Source organism: Plecotus auritus (assembly GCF_963455305.1).
Source record: "Plecotus auritus genome assembly, chromosome: 11".
Taxonomy (NCBI): Eukaryota; Metazoa; Chordata; class Mammalia; order Chiroptera; family Vespertilionidae; genus Plecotus; species Plecotus auritus.
In genome coordinates, this window is record NC_137777.1 from 39,232,815 (window position 1) to 39,260,238 (window position 27,424).

At 37.0% G+C, this 27,424-nt stretch overlaps 1 protein-coding gene across 1 annotated transcript in view; it reads left to right on the plus strand.

Moving 5' to 3' along the window:
- The window catches only part of LOC308236758 (uncharacterized protein C8orf34), a 266,754-nt gene that overhangs the window by 230,167 nt on the left and 9,163 nt on the right, over window positions 1–27,424 (plus strand). The window contains exons 11-12 of the mRNA XM_080646746.1: window positions 12,304–12,351; window positions 23,517–23,610. Of these exons, the coding sequence (XP_080502872.1) occupies window positions 12,304–12,351; window positions 23,517–23,610 (142 nt within the window). The remainder of the gene's footprint in view (window positions 1–12,303; window positions 12,352–23,516; window positions 23,611–27,424) is intronic.

The window sequence follows — 27,424 nt, forward strand, 5'->3', positions numbered from 1 at the left end:
ACATAGGATTCAAGGAAAGAATTAAATACTTTTTTTTCTTTTCAACTGAATAACCACTTTTCAGAAAATAAGAAACACTAAAATGTTTTTAATCATTAAAAATTTAACATTACTACTAACTAGAAGCCCGATGCATGAAATTCGTGCAAGGGGCTCAGCCCTTGCAGCCCCGGCTGTCTCGGCTGGCCCACGCAGCGCTGGCTTCATCCAGAAGGTCGTCCAGAAGGTTGTCCGGATGGTGGTCCTGCTGTTCGGTCTAATTAGCAAAATAGCTCTTTATTATATAGGATAGTCATCAATTCCATAATTGCTTCTTCCCTTCTTCATTATTTAAGGTAATTCTTTAAGGTGAGGGCATCACTGCCAAAGGCACTATTTAGCTTACTTTAATTTAAAAGTTGGTTAGGGGTCCCTGGAACTGGAGGGCGTGGTTCTGCAGTGATTGGAAAGGAACGTGGTTAGAATTCCAGGCGGCTGCGGAAGGTGGGCCTCCGCTAACTAGCTGAAGGCCGGAGTAGCAGAAAAGCCGGGGAATTCTGAAGCTCAGGCCTCCGCCAGCTCCCCCCAGTCTCCAGCCGGCCAGCCCAGCCTGCAGATTTTGGACTTGCCAGCCCCCACAATCAGCACGAACTGCGGCTGGGTCCCCTCCCGGAGCTGCGGGCTTGGACGCGGAGTCTGTGCCATCTTGATCCGGAAAGTGGAGCTTATCTGAAGCCTGAGAATCCACAACGGCGGCACCCCAGGAACAGCTGCGAGCCCCAGAACAACGCTCCCCAACTGGCGCAAGCACACGGGTTCAGAGAAGCTCTACACTCCACCACGGAAAGGTCAGATTTCGCCTGGGATAAGGTGAGGTCTCTGGTCCCGGCGGGAGAGAGGAACGCGCGTTTTGCGGGAGCTGGAGGACCAGGGAAGTCTGTGCCTAGAAAAATCCGTGGCTGTAGGGGCTGGCGTGATCTGTGACTGTGGAAAGGGGTCCTCAGAGCTGCTAAGAGAAGGGCACTCTAAAAAGCAACCCATTTTGATCTGAAGTGCAGGGACACCCTAAGAATTTCAGGCAGTCCAGACTTACGCGCAGCCCGTGCGCTCCCTGGGTGCCTGGGCTTACTCGCAGTCCCGGAATTCGCACACTTGGGCTTTTTCCTCTTCAAATCCTTGCATCTGATTACTAAGCCCAATACATAGGATCACCCAGTTGGGGACACCCTGGGAGACTGCAGGGGAAGGTTGTTTTTCTGGAACCTGGGGATCGGAGCGGGGAGTGACCATCAGAGAGCCAGCTCTGAGGCAGCCCACTCCCACAGGCCCGTGGCGAGTGCCACAGGGAAAGAAGGCTCTAACACTGCCTAGAGAGGCCATAGATAGACCCGGAAGTCAATCCAGAAACACTGCCACCCAGGGGCTGAATCACAAATTGACTCTTGTGTAATCAAAAATAAAGGAATACGAGAAATTAAGACACACCGCCTGCTTAAAATCAGGACTGGCTTACAACACCGAAGAGCAGTGGATCGCAGGGAACTGCAATACTGTCTGGACTGAGAAACAGGCGTGCCAAACAGAAAAACAGAGGAAGTGAATGACCTTCACTACTCCACATTTTATTTTTACCTTTTATTTTATTTTATTTTTTTTATTTTTTTTAAATTTTCATTTTTTGCATCTTTTAATCAAGAAACTTTTTTTTCTTTTTCCATCACTTGATTTTACCTTTTTAATGATTACATATTTATTTTCAATCCGTATTATTACTACTGCTATTTTATCTTTTTTTTTTTTTTTTTTTTTTTTAAAGTGTCATTTTATTTTCTCTTCATTTTATTTTGGGATTAGGGTTCTACATTCTATTTTTTATCTTTCCTTTAGCATCGTTTTACTCTATCTCAACTCTACCTTTAGGCCATCACTCTCTTCCTAACCTCCCCCTTTTCAGTGTCCTGTTTGTCTTACCCTTTTACTGCTTTAGATTTTCCCTATTCTTTCTGTTTACCCCTTGTTAAAATTTCACCCTACTTACATATCTAATCTCCAATCCCCTGCTCCAAGTCCACATACACCTTTCCCTTCGCTGTCTGAGTTATCCATAAACTTGTCCTTATCTCTGTCCTTTTGTTGTTGTTCGCTTGAATGTAGATTATATCCAATTTTTATGCTTTTTTTGTGAGATTGTTTTGCTTATTCTTCTTTTATTTATTTTTTTGTTTGTTTTGTGCTTCAGCTTTCCCTTGCCTCACCCCATATTAGTTGGTGTTGTAGTTTGTACTAATCCCCAGGCACTTGTTGCTGGCATTTGCTGGGATTAGTGATCGTTCTATTGGAGTTTTATCCCCAATATATATAGTCTGTTCCCCTTTCTCTCTTAGTCAATTTCTTGTCTCTCTTACTTTTTTTTTTTCTTTTCTCTTTACTTTCCCTTTTCCCAATTTCATTTTCACACTCCTTCTTTCTTTCTTTTTTTTTCTTTCTTTCTTTTTTCCTCTTCTTCTTTCTCTTCTATCACCTAATTTGCCTTTCTCTGGTGGTCACCTTTATTGGAGGTTATTAATATCGTGAATACATTCCTGTTCAGTGCCTTGTGAGTTGTACCTGGTAGTGCTGTATTTTGTGCCTTTAAATCAACCCAGGAGAGAGAGAACTACATAACCAGACACCCAGAGAAGAGAGACCATGGGGAGACAAAGAAGCAGCCCGCATATGAAAGAAAAGCAGGCATCACCAGAAAAGGAAGTAAACGAAATGGAGGCAAGCAACCTTCCAGAAAAAGAATTCAGAGAAATGGTCATAAGGTGGCTGAAAAGAATGGAAGACAAATTCGACAATATGAGCAAGAACCAAGAGGAAATGAAGAAGAACCAAGAAGAAATGAAAAATGACATCGCTGCTGTAAAGAACTCAATAGAAAGCATCAAGAGTAGACTAGAAGAAGCAGAGGACCGCATCAGTGAGCTAGAAGACAAGATGGAAAAAAATACCCAAGAAAAGCAACTTCTAGAAAAAAAAATTAAAAGGCAGGAGGAGAGTCTAAGGGAACTTTGGGACAACACGAAACAAAACAACATCCGCATAATAGGGGTTCCAGAAGGAAAGGAAGCTGAGCAAGGAATAGAAAACCTCTTTGAAGAAATAATGACAGAAAATTTCCCAGATATAGGGAAGAAAAAACCCACACAAATCCAAGAAGCTCACAGAGTCCCAAGCAAAATGAACCCCAAAAGACCGACGCCAAGGCACATTATAATTAAATTGGCAAACACCAACGACAAAGTAAGAATCTTAAAAGCAGCAAGAGAGAGACAGAAAGTTACATACAAAGGAACCCCCATCAGACTAGCAACTGATTTCTCAACAGAAACTCATCAGGCCAGAAGGGAATGGAATGAAATATACAAAGTCATGCAAAGGAAGGGGCTGAATCCAAGAATACTGTACCCAGCAAGGCTGTCAATCAAAATTGAAGGTGAAATCAGGAGCTTCACAGACAAAAAAGGACTAAGGGAATTTATTACCACCAAACCAGCAATGCAAGAAATGCTAAAGGGTCTACTGTAAAAAAAAAAAAAAAAAGAAAGAAAGAAAGAAAGAAAGAAAGAAAGAAAGAAAGAAAGAAAGAAACAGGAAGCGAAGAAGTAACACAGGGGTAAAGAATAGGAATGGCGACAAATAAGTACCTATCAATAATAACTTTAAATGTAAATGGATTAAATGGCCCAATCAAAAGACATAGGGTAACAGATTGGATAAGAAAACATGACCCATATATCTGCTGTCTACAAGAAACCCACCTCAGAAAAAAAGACGCACACAGACTGAGGGTGAAGGGATGGAAAAAGGTTTTCCAGGCAAATGGAACTGAAAAAAAAGCTGGGGTAGCAATACTTATTTCTGACAAATTAGATCTCAAACTGAAGGACATAACAAGAGATAAGGAAGGCCATTTCATAATACTAAAGGGAGCAATCCAACAAGAAGAAATAACTCTGGTAAACATATATGCACCCAATACAGGAGCACCCAAATACATAAAAAAACTCCTGGAAGATATCAAGGGAGACATTGACAGCAATACAATCATAGTAGGAGACTTTAATACCCCACTATCACCATTGGACAAATCCTCTAAACAAAACATCAGCAAAGAAACATCAATCCTAAATGACTCACTAGACCAGATGGAATTAATTGACATCTTCAGAACATTTCACCCCAAAGCCACAGAATATACATTCTTCTCAAGCGCACATGGGTCATTTTCAAAGATAGACCATATGTTGGGACATAGGCAAAGTCTCTTCAAATTCAAGAAGATAGAAATCATATCAAGCATCTTCTCAGACCACAGTGGCATAAAACTGGAAATCAACTACAATAAAAACAACCCAAAGAAATCAAACACATGGAGACTAAACAGCATGCTATTAAACCATGACTGGGTTACCAGAGAGATCAAAGAAGAAATAAAAAACATCATGACAACAAATGACAATGAAAACACTACAATCCAAAATCTATGGGACACAGCAAAAGCAGTCTTGAGAGGGAAGTTCATAGCTCTACAAGCCTACTGCAAAAAACAAGAAACAGGGGTAATAAATTACCTAACCCAACAACTCAAAGAGTTAGAAAAAGAGCAACAAGAAAAGCCCAGTGTAAGCAGAAGGAAGGAAATAATAAAGATCAGAGCACAGATAAACGACATAGAGACCAAAGAAACAATACAAAAGATCAACAAAACCAAGAGCTGGTTCTTTGAAAGGATAAACAAGATTGATGAACCTCTAGCCAGGCTCACCAAGAAGCAAAGGGAGAGGACCCAAATAAACAAGATCAGAAATGAAAGAGGTGAAATAACAACAGATCCTGCCGAAATACAAAGGATTGTTAAAAAATACTACGAACAACTCTATTCCAACAAACTGGACAACCTGGAGGAAATGGACATATTCCTAGAAAAATATAACCTTCCAAAACTCAATCAGGAAGAATCTAAACAGCTCAACATGCCAGTAACTATGGAAGAAATTGAAGCAGTCATCAAAGAGCTTCCGGCAAACAAAAGCCCGGGGCCAGACGGCTTCACAGGAGAGTTCTACCAAACATTCAAGGAAGAACTAAAACCTATCCTCCTCAGACTATTCCAAAAAATTCAAGAGGAAGGAACACTTCCAAGCTCCTTCTATGAAGCCAGCATCACCCTAATACCAAAACCAGATAAAGACAACACAATGAAAGAGAATTACAGGCCAATATCCCTCATGAATGTAGATGCCAAAATCCTCAACAAAATTCTAGCAAATAGGATCCAGCAGTACATCAGAAAGATCATACACCATGACCAAGTAGGGTTTATCCCAGGAATGCAAGGATGGTTCAATATCCGCAAATCAATAAATGTGATACATCACATAAACAAATTGAGAGATAAAAATCACATAGTCATATCAATTGATGCAGAAAAAGCATTTGACAAAATCCAACACCCTTTCTTGATAAAAACTCTCAACAAGGTGGGAATAGAAGGATCATACCTCAACATCATAAAAGCTATATATGATAAACCCACAGCTAACATCATACTCAATGGGCAAAAACTAAAACCATTTCCCCTAAGAACAGGAACAAGACAGGGATGCCCACTCTCACCACTCCTGTTTGACATAGTACTGGAAGTATTAGCCACTGCAATTAGACAAGAAGAAGAAATAAAAGGCATCCAAATTGGAAAAGAAGAAGTAAAGCTGTCCTTATTTGCAGATGACATGATATTGTACATAAAAAACCCGAAAGACTCCATCAAAAAACTAACAGACTTAATAAATGAATTCGGCAATGTAGCAGGATACAAAATTAACACCAAGAAATCTATGGCATTTCTATACACCAACAATGAACTTACAGAAAGAGAGACTAAAAAAGCAATCCCATTTACCATCACACCAAAAAAATTAAGATACTTAGGAATAAACCTAACCAAGGAGGTAAAAGACCTATATGCGGAAAACTACAGGACACTGAAAAAAGAGATAGAGGAAGATGTAAACAGATGGAAGAACATACCATGTTCATGGATTGGTAGAATCAACATCATTAAAATGTCCATACTACCCAAAGCAATCTATAGATTCAATGCACTCCCCATTAAAATACCAACGGCGTATTTCACAGACCTAGAAAGAACTCTCCAAAAATTCATCTGGAATAAAAAAAGACCCCGAATAGCCACAGCAATCCTGAGAAAGAAGAATAAAGTAGGTGGGATCTCAATACCAGATTTCAAGCTGTATTACAAAGCCACTGTCATCAAAACAGCCTGGTACTGGCACAAGAACAGACATATAGATCAATGGAACAGAATAGAGAATCCAGATATCGACCCAAACCAATATGCGCATTTAATATTTGACAAAGGAGGCATGAGCATACAATGGAGTCAAGACAGTCTCTTTAATAAATGGTGTTGGGAAAATTGGACAGATACATGCAAAAAAATGAAACTAGATCACCAACTTACACCATACACAAAAATAAACTCAAAATGGGTACAGGACTTAAATATAAGACGGGAAACCATAAAAATACTAGAGGAATCCACAGGCAGCAAAATCTCAGACATATGCCAAAAGAACTTTTTCAGTGATACTGCCCCTAGGGCAATGGAAGCCAAACAGAAAATAAACAAATGGGACTACATCAAAATAAAAAGCTTTTGCACAGCAAAAGAAACCATCAACAAAACAACAAGAAACCCCACTGTATGGGAGAACATATTTGCAAATGGTATCACTGATAAAGGTTTAATTTCCAACATCTACAGGCAGCTTATACAACTTAATAAAAGGAAGATAAATGATCCAATAAAAAAATGGGCAACGGACCTAAATAGAAGCTTTTCGAAAGAAGACAGAAGGAAGGCCAAGAGACACATGAAAACATGCTCAAAGTCACTAATTATCCGAGAGATGCAAATCAAAACAACAATGCGATACCATCTCACACCTGTCAGAATGGCTATCATCAACAAATCAACAAACGACAAGTGTTGGCGAGGATGCGGAGAAAAAGGAACCCTCGTGCACTGCTGGTGGGAATGCAGACTGGTGCAGCCACTGTGGAGAACAGTATGGAGTTTCCTCAAAAAACTGAAAATGGAACTCCCATTTGACCCAGTAATCCCACTCCTAGGAATATATCCTAAGAAACCAGAAACACCAATCAGAAAGGATATATGCACCCCTATGTTCATAGCAGCACAATTTACAATAGCTAAGATTTGGAAACAGCCTAGGTGCCCATCAGCAGATGACTGGATCAGAAAACTATGGTACATCTACACAATGGAATACTATGCTGCCGTAAAAAAGAAGGAATTACTACCATTTGTAGGCACTTGGATGGAATTAGAGAACATTATGCTAAGTGAAATAAGCCAGTCAATGAAAGAAAAATACCACATGATCCCACTCATTTGGGGATAATGAAAAACATTATAAACTGATGAACAAAAAGATAGTTACAGAGGCAGTAAAGCATCAAACAGAGTGTCTAATTACAGCGGTAAGGTTAGGGAGAGGTGGGGGAAATAAGAGACCAACTGAAGGACTTATATGCATGTATATAAGAGTAACCAACGGATGCAAAACATTGGGGGGTGAGGGCATGTATGGGAGTGGGGTGGGGGTGGGGGGCAATGGTAAGATATGTACACATATAATACCTTAATAAAAATTTGAAAAAAAAAAAATAAAAAATAAAAGTTGGTTAGGGATTGAGTATTCTTTGTCCCTTCTGAGGGGACAAATTTAGCTCTTGATCATTAGTGGAACTTAAAGGCAGAGTGGATCATAACATCTTATCTTTTTTTAAAATATGATTTTATTGATTTCAAAGAAGGGAGAGGGAGAGAGATATCGATCGCTGCCTCCTGCAAGCCCCCTACTGGGGATTGAGCCCTCAACCCCACGTGCCCTGACTTGGAATTGAACCAGTGACCTCTTGGTGCATGGGACGATGCTCAATCCACTGAGTTACACCCGCTGGGCATAACATTTTATCTTAAAATGCCCCTGTCTGTTAGCCTTTAGCAATGCTAAAGCAATCAGGTATATTCTCTACTGGATAAAGGTGTCATTTTCAGAGACAAATGGTCTGCAATGATGCTATATTTATCCATAAGATTGTGGGCAAATTTTCATTAAAAAATTCTGAATGATTTAAAAGATGTATGAACTTTCCAAAAATGTCTGTGTTTCTAACTATGGCACCCACTATTTTACTCTTTAGAAATAGATCCCTGCCTGTTCTCTTGGATATCAGTAGCTGCCAGTAGAGTATGCTGGAGTTTGGAAAGCTGAACTTCAATCCTCTACCATCTGTCACTAATTCAGTAGCCCTGGGTAATAATGTAATTAAGAAACATAGCACACGCCAAAACCGGTTTGGCTCAGTGGATAGAGCGTCAGCCTGCGGACTGAAAGGTCCCAGGTTCGATTCCGGTCAAGGGCACGTAACTTGGTTGTGGGCACATCCCCAGTAGGAGGTGTGCAAGAGGCAGCTGATCGATGTTTCTCTCTCTCATCGATGTTTCTAACTCTCTATCCCTCTTCCTTCCTCTCTGTAAAAAATCAATAAAATATATTAAAAAAAAAAAAGAAACATATCACATAACATTATACCAGCATCTATATTATAGGGAATTATAGTATAAAATTAGGAAATAACACATGATGTTAATATCTATCTAAAAATACAGTACATAGTATAACTGATGCTCTTCATTGTAATACTTGTGGTTTCATATAGGTATTTGCTCTGTTGTGCCTGGGATCTTGCACAAAATGTTCTTTCTGCCCGATATGAGTCCTCTTTCCATTCAGCTTCCTATTTTGGCTAATTGACTAAGTCTCGAGGACTAAGCTTTATAATGACTTCCTCAGCTTTGAATCCCTCCACATTGTCTTCTTCATCACATGTATCCAGTGGGCTGCACCAGTTCCCAGCACACGTGAGCTCTGGACACATGCTTGTTAAATAAATGAAAGGCCAGGTGCCTTTTCCTCCTATTTTTCCCCCCATAGCAGCTTGGGCTTACCTTTGCCAAGTAACTTTTGCTCTATATTCTAATCACTTGCCTATTTGTTTTCTCAAAATGAACTTTTTATGATAGGGCTTCGTTCTTGTTCACCAATTTGTCTCCACACAAGCACAGCAGGCTGCACACCATAGGTGCTTAATAAATAGGGTGGGATAAATAATGGGTGGAGTTTTGTGGGCCCCTTGGGTTCAGAAATGTCCTGGTCATCCATCTCAAGCTCCCTTCTTCTAAATACTTCATTTCCTTCTTAAGAAGGTGTTCTCTGTGTTAGGATTATTGTTCAGTTTCATTTGAAAAAGTTATCATTCTGGTGGAGGTAAGGATCTCATGAAAATGTCTTTGACAGAAATTAGTACCAGAGGTCTTAGACATAAAAGGTTTGTGAGTAAATGGACTCTCCATACAAAGGAAAGTCTTTATGCATTTTGTCTAAGGACTAGTAAGAAGTAAATAAAAATTGCCTACTGATTGAAAGGAAAGAAGCGCGGTATAGTGGAAAATGGCAGTAGAGTCAGGAGGGTATGGGCCTAGTCCTACTTCTGTCTCTCAGATATTCCATCTCAGAGAAAATGTTTCCTTAACTGCAAAATAACTAGGGGAGTGACAAGAGCTTTTGTCTCTAGCAGCCATATCAGATGTTTCTTTTTCTGAGTTTATATTTTGTAATTCACATTTAAAACATTTTTATCTCAACTTTCGTTATATTTAGGTTCATGATAAGTAAAACCACATTTCAGGAAATACCTTTTTTTCCTTTTGTTTAAGGCATAGTTTCCATGTATTCTTCCCTTTCCCTCCTTCGCATGCCCTGTCTGCCTCCCTTATACCCCCTTTTCTATCTTTGTTTCTCAAGGGACATTGCATTTGGATATTTTTAATTCATTTCCACGTGTTTACCAAAATATGATGTTGTTAGAATGACTTGTTATTTAAAATGCCAATTCTTTAAAACTATGGACATGATGCCTGAAGTTGATAGCTTTGCGTTTTGGAAGATATTTTCTTTCACTAGCGCCCCTACAGGGGGAGTGAGGAGAGGTCAGCATTTGGGCAGTACCATGTTGGAAATGGGGAACCTGAGGCAGACACATGGAATCAAGCCTCTTGATTCGGGCCGTATCTTCTGATCCTAACACGTAGAGATCCTGCTGCCTTGTTCTTGGCTTTGTCCCCTTGGCCTTGTACCATATGTGTACTCCTCTCTGCGAGCTGTTTGTTCCTCTGCATTTCCCACCTGCCGTCTTTCGCCCCATGCTCCCCGCCCCCCACCCCCTCAGTGCTCTTCCTCATCAGTGCTGTCCGTGTCAGTGAGTGGTGGATGGCAGTTACAGCCCTGTCCGTTCTGTGTGGCCTTTGACACAAACAGCGGTGTGTGAGTTGCTCCTTTTCTCTGCGGCAGAGCTGAGGAGGACCTGCCTGACACTGTGGGAAAAGCAAGCCTGAGGAAGAAACCTTATAGGACACCTGGGGATTTAGTTACCTGTGATCAAACAGAAAGCCACCAGTCATCACCATGTCTTAGCATAAGAGTGCATGTGTCCAGACAAACAGGGAAAACCATTGCACCCCAGCTCCAGGGAAACCAAGCACCCTCTTCAGTGAGCACCTAGGGACTGGCTGCAGCATCTCACCGTCAGCCCTCCGGTGCTCAGAGGCCCTCCATCCAGACTACAGGTGCTGGCCCCTCCAGAGAGCATCTGTCACAACAAGCGGTTTGTCACCTCATGCTCTTGCCCGTAGCCAGCCAGGCACAGGGGAGGGATTATTAGGGCAAAAGGACTGGTCTATCTCTCAGCAGATCCAACTGCACAGCATTCCTTCTACACTAGTTATCCTAATGAGGGCAGATAGTGTAGCAAGTTCAACCATAAAAAGCACTTTATCTGAAGTAAGTTTCCAGCCATCTCTATATGCTTTGAGTTAAATTCCTCACAGATAAGGGGGTTTATATGGATTTGATTTTTCTTTATAGTTTATCTTTTAGTTTAAATAAGTATAACTATCTTTCCTCTTTTGTTATCTTATCCATTGAGCTTCCTATAAGCTTGGAGCATGTGGAAACATCTCAACTGCAGCATATTAATTTTTGTTGTGGAAACCATGATTTGGAAAAAAAATAGTACCATATGTAAGTTTTTAGGAATACCGGCACTTTATTTCTAGCTTATTATTTTTTTTTAAATGAGCATGCTTTTTTTTAAACTCCCCTCAAAGTGCTTTATAGTATACATCACTTTTTTAACTAAAGTAAATTTATTCTTTAACATTTTAATTTCCACAAGGTAAAGAGGGTCAGAGTGGGATCCAGTCCCAGAAATACCCTGCTTAGCTCCTTGATTTTGAACCCTTCACTCAGCACGTCTCAGCATTCTTCAGTTTATGTATTAAATTGGCCTGGGATGTCTTTTCTCAAGTCATAGTGAAAAACTAATGAAATGAGATAATATATGTGAAAGTTCTTGAAAAGTTAACAAAGAGGGTCCTCAAAGAGTTAGGAATAAAAGTAAACTTATTCACACTTATTTAGTTCTCATTTAAACACATATGGTGTCCCAGAATTTATCGTTTCCCGGTATCTCAGCATTTATTTCCAAATGTCTCCCGCATGTAAGATAAAAAGATAATTTATCCAAACTAACAAGTTGTTTGACAATTTTGATCACCACTGTTCGGATGAACTTGCGATATACGTTTAACTTATTTTAAATGTCAGTGATTTAAACTGCAATGATTACCAGCGTTCAGTGAAGTGCTAGGAAAAGGCACAAGTAATGGAGAATTAATTAATAACATACAAGTAAGGGGCAAAAGATTTATATAAACTTTTGGGAAAGGGCAGGTGAATGACCTGTACAGTTTCCCTAATATATTCTTAAGTCCATGTATTAGATCCCCAAACACATTTATAGAATACAGACTTAGTGACTTTTTTCTTAATCTTATTGTAAGAACACATTTGCAAAACATTTTATACTACATATGACCTAAAATTGCTGTTGCCTTGAAAAAAACCTTATCTCTTTCACAGTAAGAACTTGCCCATCTGTTAATCTCACAAACATCAACTGAGATGCGGTGGGGGGAGAGGGGGTAAGGGAGGGGATAGTAAAGCTTTGGTGTTGCTCCTAAGTTTCACTCTCCTCCATGACTCTCTTCTTTCATTCTTCCTTCTCCCTCTCCTGACTTTGTCAATCTCTCTTCCTCTTTGCCTCTAGGGAGAAGCCCCCAGTGGAGGACAGTCATTGAAAAACTACATGGAAGAAGTGAGTTTTAAGGTGGCCTGTAACACAGTCTGAAAACAGTCTTCACACAGGATGAAACCCTCACGTGGGCTTTCTCCATCTGCCTGTAGGGTTTCCAGTCTATGCCCACTCTTTGGTCATGTCCACAAAAACAAGATAACAAATAATGGTATAAAAATGGCTTTTGGTCCTCATCGGTAGGGAGATACTGTGTATCAATTCATCCTGAAAATGAAGGTATAAACCTAGTGTTATTATGTATTTTCACTCATAAACATTTGCTGATATCCTAGTAAATGAAAAGCACATGTTTTTTATTGGCCATGTCCAAAAAAATAAGACATGATCATTGCTCTTATGACAAGAACAATCTATACTAACCGTCTTAACAATTTAAATATGTAGATATTTGTGGAAAACCCATTTAGACTTCTAATTTATTTGGAAGATATCCAAGAGTGCTCTGCGTCACATGATGTATCTTTGTGCAGTTTGCAAATGGGATTTGGGAACTTTCAGGTAAACCAGTGCATAGAATCCATAAAACTTGATCTGAAACCAATCCACAGAGGTCTCTAAATTAGCCACCTGAATTGTTGCAGGTGAAGGGAACTGGGAGACAATTTGGTGGTGATGTCATAGAAGCACCAAGTATTTGGTTCTCAGCAAGACAATCTGTGTCTCTACTAAATGTACTATGTAGTCCATTGATTCATTCAGAATACTGAACCCATACTTAACCTCACTTTTACTTCTAGATATCACTTGGAAAGAAAAACCAGAGTGAATAGCACTCCTTTAAGTCTCTAACATTCTGAGTTTTCATGTTTATTTGGAGGTGGTTAGAATTTTGTGAAAGGTACATGGAAAAGGGGTAAAGAAGAAAATAAAGGAAATAACCAGGCAGATGTTTCAAGTTCAGGTTAGAAAAATCAAAATATATGGGGCAAAACATTGGATGGTTGAAGCACCAACTTTAAATTTCAACTTAATGAATTTGATACAAAAATTGAGTAGAATACATTAAGCAATTAATGTTGCCAAGAAGAGGCAGACACTGTTTTCAACATGTACACCAATAGAATCTCCCTTTAGGATTCTGTTTGCTCAAGCTCTCGGCTCAGCATCCCACTTGCTGGCAGGGTGCCTTCTAATGTGTCCTGTATAGGTCTCGCACTATGGAGGAAAGGAAGCATTGAAGTGCTGATATACGAAATGGGCTGCATAGAGCTGATAGAACTTTTAAAGTGTCTTATACTAGTTTTGCAGTTCTAAAACAACAACAACAAAAGATCCTTATTTTCCTCATCATTACAGATGTGCAATCCAAGTGTACATGTTGTACGCAATTGTAAATGCTTAATGTGAGATGAAGGCTGAGAATGTGTACCTTCTCAGTGTGGTCCCCAGACTAGCAACATCGTCATCACCTGAGGTCTTGTAAAAAATGCAAAATCTCAGGACTTAACACCAGATCCAAAGACTCAAATCTGCATTCTAACAAGATCCCCATGTAATTCATAATCACCCTAAAGTCTGTGGGCACAGCTTTAAAGTGTTCATTCCAATGTTATTTCTAGAGAGGAACTTCATACAAAAAATCAATTTTATATAATATAGGTAGAGTAACATTTTGTTAATAAATTTATGAGTTTTACTTATTCATCTACTCTGAGGATTTGGTTGATTCAGGGTATAAAACCTCAATATCTTATGAGATTCATTACTGACTTTCAGTTTGAGTTTGCAAGTATGTGTGAACTGCCCAAGGTAAGCCTTGCCTTTCTTAGGGGTTCAGTTTCACATATTATTTTTTATCTAATGTTGGTTGATATTTAACTTTTAGCTCTTTTTAAAATCAATAAATGATCATATTTTACAGAAAAACTAAGTTTGATCTTAATTAGTGAACTATTGACTTACTAAAAATTCTTTTCAGACATTAATTCATTGGATCTTTAGGAAATATATTCAAACTCTTCTTTATTGCGAACAAGTTAAAAATGTGAGCCAAAAATTGATAGTTTTTTTTTCTCACTTATGCTCTTATTTCACTTTTTCCCTCTTTCTTCATATTCCTAGAATCAGCAACAATAAGGAACTGTGTGTGTGTATATATATATATATATATGTATATGTATATATATATATATATATATATATATATATATATATATACTAAGCTAGTAAACATTTGCTTTTATTTAGTATACATTAAAACTCAAATAAACCATAGTGTTTACATTTTTAATATATTTAACATTTCTTGCTAAAGTTTGAACAACCCTTTTCAGATCAAAGTCTCTGGTTTTCTTATTTATTTAGTCTTATAATTAAACAGAATCATAACCACATGAAGTTAGACAATTCTGTTTAGACCTAACTCAAAACTAAAGACACAATATGGTCTCCTCAAAAAAAATAAAACTAAAATGGAATTTCTGTTCTATATTTTCTGTTGTTTAATGTATAATTTTTCCAGAATAGAGTTTATATTTTTGATCAAATAAAAAAGAAGGTATTTCATAATAGTCTACTTTCGCTAATCTTCAAAATTGTTCTAATAGTTTTTAAAAATTACATATTCTTTACTTACAAGGCTCTTAGTAACTCAAGGCAGAAATAATAATTTCACATTGTAAAAATTTTAGTGTTTGGATCATACTATCAACATTCATTATACACACACACACACACAAAATTTAAAATAACTTATCAAAATCAAGTACTTCCTAAGCTCACTATGCCTTTTGTAGAGAAGCTAGTCTTTAAAAAATATATTTCTTTAGATCAGTGGTTCTCAACCTCTCTAATGCCACGACCCTTTAATACAGTTCCTCATGTTGTGGTGATCCCCAACCATAAGATTATTTTCGTTGCTACTTCATAACTGTAATTTTGCTACTGTTAATTAATTGTAATGTAAATATCTGTGTTTTCCGATGGTCTTAGGCGACCCTGCTAGCGGTTATCAACCTGTAAGTTGCGACCCACAGGTTGAGAACCGCTGCTGTAGAGCCTAAGACCATCGGAAAACAGATATTTACATTACGATTCATTAACAGTAGCAAAATTACAGTTATGAAGTAGCAACGAAAATAATCTTATGGTTGGGGGTCACCACAACATGAGGAACTGTATTAAAGGGTCGTGGCATTAGAAAGGTTGAGAACCACTGCTTTAGATGAATAACTGAGAGCAGCATAATATACTAATTAAAAATTCCCTGCTTATTAGAGAAATGTGTTAATTTAAGTATACATAAATCAGATAAACATTGTGAAATTAAATGGTTGTTGATGATTTTTAGAACTTTTTAAAGAACCACTTAGAGCAGTTCTTCACAACCTCAGGAAGCTATTTGGTGAAGGCCAGAGGCAACATACACAGGAGTGTGAACTAGCTCCAGGTGGAAAGTGGCAGTTCCACAATCTCTCAGGGTGTCAGGCAGGAAAAGAAGCCTGCTGAGAGGCAGACCTATTACAAATCTGTGGAGGTTGGTTTTACTAACTGTACCACCTATTCTATGCTACAAAATATCTTAGAATCACTTCTCCTGCCAATTGTGTCTGTCTTTCCCCCTGTTTTATATTCTATGATTGTTAATGCAATGAAGTTCCAACTATACTTCTGAAGGAGAGTGCATGACATGGTTCTTCTATAATAAATAAGACATAATGGACTTTTTATCATGCACAGGGATTTACTTTTTAAAAATTGAAATAAATATTATGTAGTATCATAGTTTTATTCCACTTAGTAAACTAGGAAACAATGAATTTTTTTTAAGGAAACTCTCACCTATCATTGATAGTCACTAAGAATTAATGCATGTAGTTAAAGGATAACATTTTTTTAAAGTTATAATCCTGGTTCTCATACAGATATAAAATGATCATGTGTCAAAGATTTATTCAACTCATTAATTAATGAAGGAACCAATAAAATATTGCAATAAATTCAAAGGCGATTTCAAACCTTCACATATATAGTTAAATAAGGAATGTTGAAGTGAAGTTATAAATAAATGCAAAAACTGGCAAACTTAATGTATATCCATAGGATAATAATTAATTGCATTTATATTGACATAATTTGCATGTATGTGGACAAGAATTATTTGTACTACTATAAATTTTTATAAATTACATAATTGTAAAATGGCTCAAAGTCAGTGAATGACTGAACCTGTATCAAATCAGCTAATTGGAAAGGCATGCTAGAAAAATTGTTACGGGTCCAAATTCTCTGAAAGGCCAAGACTCAAAATGCCAGAGTTTGGAGTAAGGAAAGGTTTATTGATTGAGAAGTGGCCAGTTGAGAAGGTAGGGGTGCTAGCAGTTTCTCAAATTCATTTTAAGAAAGTACAGAATTCAGGCTTCTTTTATGTCAAGGGATGGGACAGGAAAATAGGAGGGGCTATTTCTGTAAAAACTCAAGCCCCAAGCAGAATTTCTCTGATGATTAGCATCTGTAAAGCAGGCACTATTAGCCTGAAGACCATTGAAACAATGTTGGTGTGAACAAGATGGAGTCATAGAAACCCAGCATTTCACTGTTACAAAATGACCTAGTTTTCATCGACTACACTCAATAGTGTTTCATTCATTTCAAAGCCTTTTACAACTTTATCCTACAATTTATTTTGTAATGTTTTTCACAATCTACCATATTTTTTCTAACTTTATTATTGACCCCTCTCTTTTCTTTTCCAAAATCCTATTAATTCAAATTTATAGCTTTCCAAATTTATTACTTCCCTTCTTGGGTTTCAATTGCCCTTTTGCAATCCTCATAAGAAATAAGCTACATAAGTATAATTAACTAAAAATTGATGGATTTCAGCCTGATAAGACAGGACATTTCATTAACAAATATAAAGTTATTTTCAAACTTTATTTATTTAAATATGTAAATTATATGTTTCATTTTAATGGCAGTGGAGGCTCGATTCTTTTGTCAGAAGAAGCAGTCTATTCAATGCATCTAGAGTGGAGTGTAATTTTGTTTTGATTTTATATGCAACATGTTTCAGGGATCCTTACTTTATAGAGATCCTGTGGTTATAGAAGTAAAATAAAAGTGATTAATCCTTTTTGAAAGATGGAAACTGGTATTTTGTGCATTCATTTTATTCTTAACCAAAGGGAAAGTAATATTTAGTTGGCTGAATTGAAGTATCCATTGGTGAAAATATGAGCAAAGGAGCATTTTTTCTCTAAATATATTGAAGTTTCAGGGTCACACATGACATAAATCACTGATTGATTGCATTTAGAGAATCCAAAAATAAGCTAGCCATGTGGAATAACAATACTGCTGGAGTTTATAAAGCACTCATTCTGTTAGCAGATAGAATGATATGTTGATACAAGACTAGCAACTGTTTTCCAGATGACACATGTCACTATTTCCCACCACTCCTAGTCCCTGGACATTTGCATACTTATGGTGAAAGTGTTTTTGAAAAAAGAATGAATGGCATTTCTTCTAAAAACAATCCAAAGAACCTGCTCTTGGGAATATGAAAGAGTTTGTACTATGCTCAGACCCAGTTTAATATTCTTGTAGAAAAAATTTTTCATAAATTGGCAAAGAAGAATGTCAGTTGTTGTTTTTAAAAATAGTCAAGGTTTTAGCTCCTTGACCCCATCAAAAAGAATTATAAGTAGTCTGATGGCTCAACTTTGGACACACATAGTACTGCCAGCATTGATAAAGAAAACAGGTGCATTACCAGCTGTATTCAAGGGAAAACCAAAGCAAAACATCTAAATAATATAGTAATAATTGAATTAACAATTGAATGCTGCTTATCTGCTCAGAAGTAAAGTCATTAAAAACAGAAACCAATTGGTTCTATGGCTGAATATTCTGAACTATTGTGGGGAAAAGTAATACAACGGTTTTATTAATCATCTCCTCTTATTAAAACAGACTTTAGTATTTGGGTCTAAAAGCTAATTAACCAAAATACCTTTTAAATTAAAAACACTTCTTCATGATCATTTTACAATTTACTCTTTTACATAAAGAGCTTTAACCATTTGATTTTTGCCTTACAAAACCAAAAAGAGCATCTTTGATAGATCTTTAAACGTTAGAAACTGCATGTTCTATTTTTTAAAAACTGAGGAATGTCATTTCTTCTCATGAAACATTTTGAAAAATTGACTTCTGCTGTCCTTTACTGTTACAGAATTTTAAATCTAAGATTTTTCACATTTATGCTGCTTCTTTAGTATAGACTCCAAAACCAAATCCAATAATTAATAAATTTGAAAAAATAAGTTAAATCTTAAAAATACACACCAATTTATATCTAAAGTATATATTTCACAATTGAATATCTTTAATTATTTGCTGAGTTTCCTCCCAACAGTTCTAGAGATTATCTAATCCAGGGCCTTTGCTCTCTTCATTCCATCCCAAGAAGGGATGTGACATGCCTTAGGTTAACCAAGATAAAAAGCTGTGACTCAACACCCCTGGGTCAAGGACTCTTCACTGCCAAACCCTCTCTCACATGACAGGAATTTATATTTTAATTCAATTAACAGACTATTTTCAACAGTTGCTCATGTGATATTTTAAAGTGAAAATCATTTTTAAAATGCTGTGGGGTTTTTTTTCAGTGTTTTAAATGAGCGTAAAAAAAATTTTAGAACCCTTTTAGGATTACAGAATCTATTGAAAAGATAATATAGAGAGTTCCTATATACCTCTTCTCCAGTTTCAACTATTACGATTGCCCAATATTAGTATGGTACATGTGTCAGTTAATCAGCAAGTATTGATATGGTATTAGTAACTGAGCCCTCACTTTATTCAGGTTTCCTCCATTTCCCCTCATGTCCCTCTTCTGTCCTGAGATCCCATCCAAGATGTGCTCTGTAGTTCTGGCTCCTTGAGCTCTTCGTGGTTGTGACCATTTCTCAGACTTTCTTGGTGTTTAATGACCACAGCAGTTTTGAAGAGTACTGGTCATATATTTTGTTGATCATCCCTAATTGAGATGTGTGTGATATTTTCCTTATGGTTAGACTGGGATAATATGTTTTTTAGGAGGAAAACCATAGAGGTAAACTTTTACATTCATCCCATGCTACAAAAGGAACATACTATCGATAGGAATTATTGCTGTTGATGTTGACCTGAATCACCCAGCTGTAGGTAGTGTTTGTCAGGTTTCTCTACTGCATAGTTAGTTATTCTTTTTGCTTTCCCTTTCCATATTGTACTCTTTGGAAGAAAGTCACTATATTCAGGCCACCCTTAAGAAGAGGGACGTTATTCTCCACTTCCTTAAGGATGTAATCTATACTAATAAAAGGGTAATATGCTAATTAGGGCAGATGTCTTCCAGAGCACCTTCGAGACGTCCTTCCAGACATCCCCCAAGCGGTTCCAGATTGTAGAGGGCAGGCTGGGCTGAGGGACAACACCCCCCCCACCCCATGCACGAATTTTGAGCACCGGGCCTCTATTATCTACATAAATATTTGAAATCCTTCTGCATGGCATATTGGTCTATTCATTTATTTATTCAGTAATTTATTTTTATCACAATGAGCTTATAAATATTTATTTTATACTTTAGGTAATAGCCCAATGCTACTTTATTTATTTATTTATTTATTTATTTATTTATTTATTTATTTATTTATTTACTTTTGCTCAATTTGTTCTAGATTTGGCCACTGAGAGATTTTTCAGTTGGCTTTCTTCATCCTTTTGAAATATCCTCTTTGTGTGTGAGTGTGTGTGTGTGTGTGTGTGTGTGTGTGTGTGTGAGCATTTTCTTTCTGGCAATACTGGATGCTCTAGACATCTTGTATATTTTCTACCTCAGTCCAAGAATCAGTCATTTCCAAGTTCTTTTGTGGAAAAATGGTCTTACAAATTAAGACAAGAGTTTTAGTTGTGTTCTTTGCTATTGGCGTGTCATTGTGTTTAAGTCCTCTCCACTGCCAACTCTAATACATTACATCTGGATCATTCTAGCCTTGTTTATCTGTAAACTCCCACTCCAAATATATACATGCCATGTGTTTTAGAATTGTTAATCTCTATGCCCATAGGAAAAAAGTTTATCAACTATAGTACAGTTATTATGTACAGTTCCTTTTGCTTTTGGTCTTTTAGAGTGCACTCATTTTCAGTTACTCATGTAGCACCTTATTCTCCTGCCCCTTCAGTGAGGTTCTTTTAGACATTTGTAATGGATTTAGATTATTTAGATTATTTTTTAGTATTTTGCCTTTCATCCTGGAATACCCTAACCATCTAATTTATTTTTTTCATTTGAATATATCAACATTTATTCTGTAATGTGAAGTTCCATGGGTTTTGACAAATGCTTAATGTATTGTATTGACCATTATAATACCATGCAGAATAGTTTTACCTCCTTAAAAGATCCCCATGCTTTACCTATTCAACTCTCTAACCTGCTCCAAAACTCCTGGAAAATTGTGCCTTTTTTAAATTCTAAATTGGGACTAAATATCTCCAGAGGTAATCATCACAATCAAGGGATGTTTCTCTCATAAAGGAATTAATTGATGGATCGATTGATTGATTGATTTTAGAGAGAGAGGGGAAGGGGCAGAGAGAGAGAGAGGTTGATTTGTTGTTCTACTTATTTATGCACTCATTGGTTAATTCTTGTATATTCCCTGACTGGGGGTGGAACCTGCAACCTGGGCATATTGGGACGATGCTCCAACCAACTCAGCTACCCCACCAGGGCCATAAAGGAATTTTTTTAAACAGATGTTTTCTGATGTAGTGTTTCTTAGTGATCAGGGGTTGTGAGCCTTTATTTTTTAGATTTGTTTTTAGTTACTGTTGGCATAAAATAATATATTATTTTCAGGTGTACAATATAGTGATTAGACATTTATATAACTTATGAAGTGATCAGCTGATATGTCTAATAACCATCTAACTGTAAGCCTTTATTTTTATCTTGCTAGTATTTATCTAAGCAGCATAAAGCAAACTATCTCAACTTGGAGTCAAACATCATTGTAAGTGGGGGAAGATGATGAATGAATTTGAGAGGACAAAAGAGTGAATTGACAGGTCACATTGAGTTTGTGTTTTAAATTTTCAAAATCTAGTTGATAATATTTTCTTGAATCATGATTCAATAAATTCAAAATTGTTATTTATATTTTATTCTGAAGGGGATCCATCCTTCCTTGCTACCCTTCATCCTCTCTTCTTTTCTCTTCCTTACTTCCTCCTACACAAATGTTTACTGATTGAATACCTATTTTTTGCCAGGCCCTATATAATAGATGCTGGAAATGCACAGGTGAAAAAGTTATCCCTGTCCTCAAGGACTTGCCACATTATTATTGAGGCAGGAAGATATAAAGGGGCAATTACTATATAGTAATAGTTGTTCTATTGGTGCAATAGGCACATACTGGAATAGAGGAGTGACTCTCTCTTGAAGGATCAGGGAAGGTAAGAGAGATGACACCTGCCTGAAGGAATGTTCATGTTTGATATAGGTAAATTTAGTGCATTTGAGGCAAGAAGTATGACCTGTGAAAACATCTTGGCAGATCAGACAGGATGACAAAATTGAGGAGCTACCAGTTAATTATAACTGGAATGGACATGTTAGTTAGAGGTGGATGGAGATGGAATTGGGGGCAAATCAAGCAATGAAGGTCCTTGAGTTGAGATATTATCCTGGAAATAATGAGGAGGCTACTCAATGATAGTGAACAAGGGTATGGCACTTTAGAAAACTCACTTTGGCAGGGAACTCGTGTGGAAAAAAAAAGAAAGCATATGAATTTTGATCCTAGAAAACTTTACAGATGGCTATTACAATCAGGTTGGAAGATGATGAGGGTCTGCTTTAGGTCAGTGACAGAAGTCAAGGAGCAGTGAAGTAATATATGAGAAATATAATAATAAAAATAAGGAAATAAATAAAAGCCAGACTGGCATGGCTCAGTGGTTGAGCATTGACCTATGAATAGGAGGTCATGGTTCCATTCCATGGTGAGGGCATATTCCCAGGTTGCAGGCTCTATCTCCAGTGTGGGATGTGCAGGAGGCAGTCAATCAATGATTTTCTCATTATTGATGTTTTTATCTCTCTCTCCCTTTCCCTTCCTCTCTGAAATCAATAAAAATATATTTTAAATAAATAAGTAAATGGGGATGTGAAAAGGGGAAGGAGGTAGTGACTTAGTACTGAAGGGTGAAGTTGAGAATGTTCTATATATCCTACTAAACTTTATTCTCATTAGAGGGAACTTGAAGCCTTGATGACAAAGAGTTACTATTTGTGCAATTTTATATTGAACTAGTGGCCCAGTGCATGAAATTTGTACACATTAAAAGGGAATTAATTACAGAAAATATTTTAATATTGCTATTTGCTCTTTCTCTATAATAGAAGTGTCAGAGATGAAAGAAAATTAGTAAAATGTATATGAAAATCTCCCTCCTGTCAGAGTCTGTGGCGCACCATGAGATGTAGAGTCAAGTCCCCACCCACCACCCACGCACGCTTTGAAAATGCAGGAGACCCAGCCCCGGCCAGCCCCATCCCCATTGGGTCAGACCCAGACCCGGCTGGCCCCACCCCCGTCAAGCCCCTCCGGGCGGGGAGCGCAGCCTCAGGTCTCCCAGTGCCGGGGTGGGGGGTGCAGTTTGAGGTACCCCTGTCAAGCCCTGCTGGACGGAGGCACAGCCTGAGGTCCCCCGTCAAGCCCCACTGGGCAGGGGGTATGACCTGAGGTCCCTAGCCCTGGCCAGGCGCCATGCAGCTCAGGTCCCTGCTGTTCACTCATGCCGTTACAGTGTCCCAGTTAATTTGCATATTCCTCTATTATTAGTATAGATATTTTATTATTATGTTTCTAAGAATAAGTGCCAACATTTCCACAAAAATGTTAATTCAGGAAGGAACATGGTCAAGATATTTTTTCTCATTAAGACATTAAATCTTATTGAAAGGGAAGCAAATTTTAAAAAGATTTTAGAGTTTGTGGCATGTCTATGACATGAAAGTGAATTTAAACTTAGAACTCTAAGGAAATTTTTATTATAGTTTATTGGACATATAATTTATGGAGACTGAAATGTTCACCCATATTAGTATTCACAAATTTATTCTAGAGTCTAATCTGAAATGAACTTTCTTTCTTTGGCAGGATGATTCCTTAAAGCAATTGCAGGTGGCTCACCAACCATGGAACTTGCCAAGTGACACAGAAAGCGAAGGAGTGGAAGCAGAACAAGAGAAACGTGAGTAGACTCTACTGTTTATTGACAAATTGCTTTTAGCCAAAGGAAATCTACACTGAAGGTCTATTCCTTTCATAACATCAGATGTCTGCAAAAAAAATTCAGACTTGACTAGGAAAACATGCAAAGATAAGCTATATTTCAGGTATATAGATCTTGATTCAATTATGTCATAATTGTGTTGCAGAGAACCATAAACTAACTTTCTGAGAACAAGTACAGAACCTTACAAGAAGGAATTATTCTTCTAAAACACTAACATAAATGTCCATTTAGAATGTGAATCTTCTATAAATATATAATTAGATCAGTGATAACTTGTGATTATTTAAAAAAATCAAAATATGTTAGGAACAGTTTGTTATTATATATAAAATTATCATTATTAGTTAAATGAGCAAATATATATATATATATATATATTTATGCAACCATTACAATCGAACAACTGGAACAACCGGAGCAACTGGTCGACTGGTCACTATGATGTGCACTGACTACCAGGGGGCAGACACCCACAGCCAACTTTCCATGACCGGCCAACCTTCCCCCATCCCTCCCTGTGGCCAGCCAACCTCCCGTAGCCCTCTGGCCAGCCAACCTCCTGCAGTCCCTCCCCCTGGCCAGTCCCTCCTCCCAGCCAGCCAACTTCCTGCAGTCCTTCTCCCCATCCTTCCCCCCAGCTGTCAGGCCATGATTGGCCCGGCCCTGATCTGCCCGACCCCGATCCAGACTGGGTGAGACAGCCCCAATCGGCCCTGTTCACCGGCCAGGCCTAGGGACCCCACCTGTGTATGAATTCGTGCATCAGGCCTCTAGTATATAGAGAGAGCTGATCCTTAAAGAATGCCTAGTGTTGACCACAAGCCTTACCGATAGCATAAACAGTCGATTAACACATGTTGTATATTATATGATGGTGTTCCAAAAGGTCTCTGAGGAACTGTTCATATTTCTTCATTTTTTTTTTTTTAAGAATTCCTCAGAAGCTCCTTAGATTGTATTTCAATGAACCTATCTTAAGTTCTTTGATCCTTTCTTATGCCAGCTCAAATCTGTTGTTGAGGCCCTCTAGTGAATTTTTTCATTTTAATTCTAGAATGTCTATTTTGTTCCCCTTAATAATTTGTATGTTTTAATTGGTAGTCTCATTTGGTAGTTCATTCTCATGCTTTTTAAGAATTTTATTTCACATGATTTCTTTTAATTCTTTGACTATACTTATAGTAGTTGATGACAAGTTTTTGTGTAGTAAAGTCCATCATCTGAGTTTACTCTGGAGAGTTTCGATTGAATGTTTTTTTCCTATTTATGAGCCACACTTTCATGTTTATTAGCATGTTTAATATGATTAATAAAACATGTCACTTTTTGGTTTGTTTGTTTAAAACTAGACATTTAATATAATGTGGGAACTCTAGTAACTGGACCATCTTCCCTCCTGTCCCCAGTTTGTTCTTGCTGCTGTTTGTTCTTATTATTGTTGCTATTTTTTTGTTGAATGACTTTGCTGATCTATCTCTATAAAGTCTATATTATTTATTATATGCAGCCACTGAAATCCACACTCAGTAGCTTTGTAGTCAGCACATTCAATCTTCTATGAGTATTCAGAAAATTCTAAGGCTTCACGAGAATTTCAGGACATCTGAACTGACACCAGGCAATAAATCCTCAAAATTAGGTATAACAACATTTGTATGTGAGGTAACTTATCATCATAAATATTTAAGGACTTACCTTTAATCAATAAATATAAAAGTAAGTTAATAACTAGTGTTAATTATCTGTTAGAAGCAAAACATTCTAATGCCAAATTGCGATTTTTCTTTCTAATACTGGTTTTAGAAGATATTTTTTGGTTATAAATAATTTTTTTGTAATTTCTAGAGGCCAAATGCCTCTGAATTATTCATGTGGCCTTCTTACTTTGAAATGTTTCCCATGTCTGTGGTAAAATTCTGATATTATGAATGGTTCAATTGATTTCTTACCTCTTAGAAAAAATTTAAAGGGTAGCACTTAATGACATATCTAACATAATCTCACAAACTAAACTGTTATTAAGTGTAATGGGAAAATGGGTCAGGTTGCTCAGCAATACATAAAGTTGCATGCTTCAGACTACCTTCTTTGTTTATTAAAATGCCCTTGCCACATGCAATAATAGTCAGAAATTTTTATAACAAGTGTCAGAGAAGCCTATGTTTAAACAACAAGACAGCCAAACTGTTATTTTGGACTGCAAAATTCTTTGGATTCGAGCAGTGATTTTCAAATGGTGTGCCACAAGAATTTTTATAACATGAAATACCTGGCTATTTAGGGGCACTAACCTCTTTTCCCTTAGATTGTCAAATAAGAAATGACAACAGCCAACACAACAATAGCTCTCTGGTATAAATGAATCAAAATTATACTTATTTGTTGTGTGTGCAATTAGATGAAAAAATATTGAAAATTGCTGGATTAGAGTACGTGTGGAGTTGAATTCTTTAAAATTAAAAATAGGAGATACATGGTCCAATTTTTTGTTATTTTTAAAAATCAAAAGTATGAATGAGTAGCACATGTTTTTAATAGTTGCACCAAATACTTTTTGTTTGTCTTGGAATATTATTTTTGCTCTAGGTGTGGCTAAAAATAAAAAAATAGAATAATGGACACAAAATGAAGGAAAAATCTAGTTTATTCTTTAATTTTGATTGGTTTAGCTTATAGGGAGGCCTTATATCAAGTGGAAAGTATCGTTACAAATGAGAAGAATGTATTGGCTGGCTGCAAGTCTTTTGCATGTGTTTACAGTTTCCCCAGCACCATTTATTGATGACACTATCCATTCCCCACTGTGTAGTTTTGGTGTCCTGGTGTAAAGTTAGTTGACCATATATATTTGGGGTTTATTTCTGGGCTCTCTATTTTTGTTCCACTGGTCCATGTGTGTACCTTTATTCCAGTACTATACTGTTTTAATTACCATAGCTTTGTAATATAATTTGAAATCAGGAAGTGTGATGCCACCAAATCTGTTCTTCATTCTCAAGACTGATTTGACTATTCAGTGTCTTTTGTGGTAGTTTTCTTTTCTTTCCCACCTATTTTATTTAGTTTTTATTAAACTATGTATCTGATAAGGGATTAATATCCAAAATATGTAAGAAACTCATACAACTCAATAGGAAAAAAAAAAACCTGTTTAAAAAATGGGCAAAGACTTTAATAAACATTTTCCCAAAAAAGACATACAAATGGCCAACAAGTACATGAAATGGTACTCAACACCATTAATAATCAGGGAAAAGTGATCAAAACCATAATGAAATATCACCTCACATGTCTTAGGATGTCTATTATAAAAAAGATAAGAGATAAGTGTTGGTGAATATGTGGAAAAAAAAGAGAACCCTTGTACATTGTTGTTTAAATGTAAATTGATTGTTAAGCCATTATGAGAAACAATGTGAATGTTCTGCAAAAACTAAAATTAGTACTACCATGTGATCTAACAATCTCTCCTCCGGGTATATACCCAAAGAATATGAAATTAGCACCTCACGAGAGAGCTATGCTCCCATTGGAGCAGTATTCACAATAGCCAGGATATGGAAACAACCTAAGTAGCTGTCAATAGATGAATAGATAAATAAAATATTATATATATATATTACAATGGAATATTAATATGCATTTTTTAAAAAAAGGAGATCTGGTAATTTGCAACAACATGGATGAATTTAGAGAACATTATGCTAAGTGAAATAAGCCAGACACAAGAAGAAAAAAAAATGTGTGATTTCACTTATATGTAGAATCT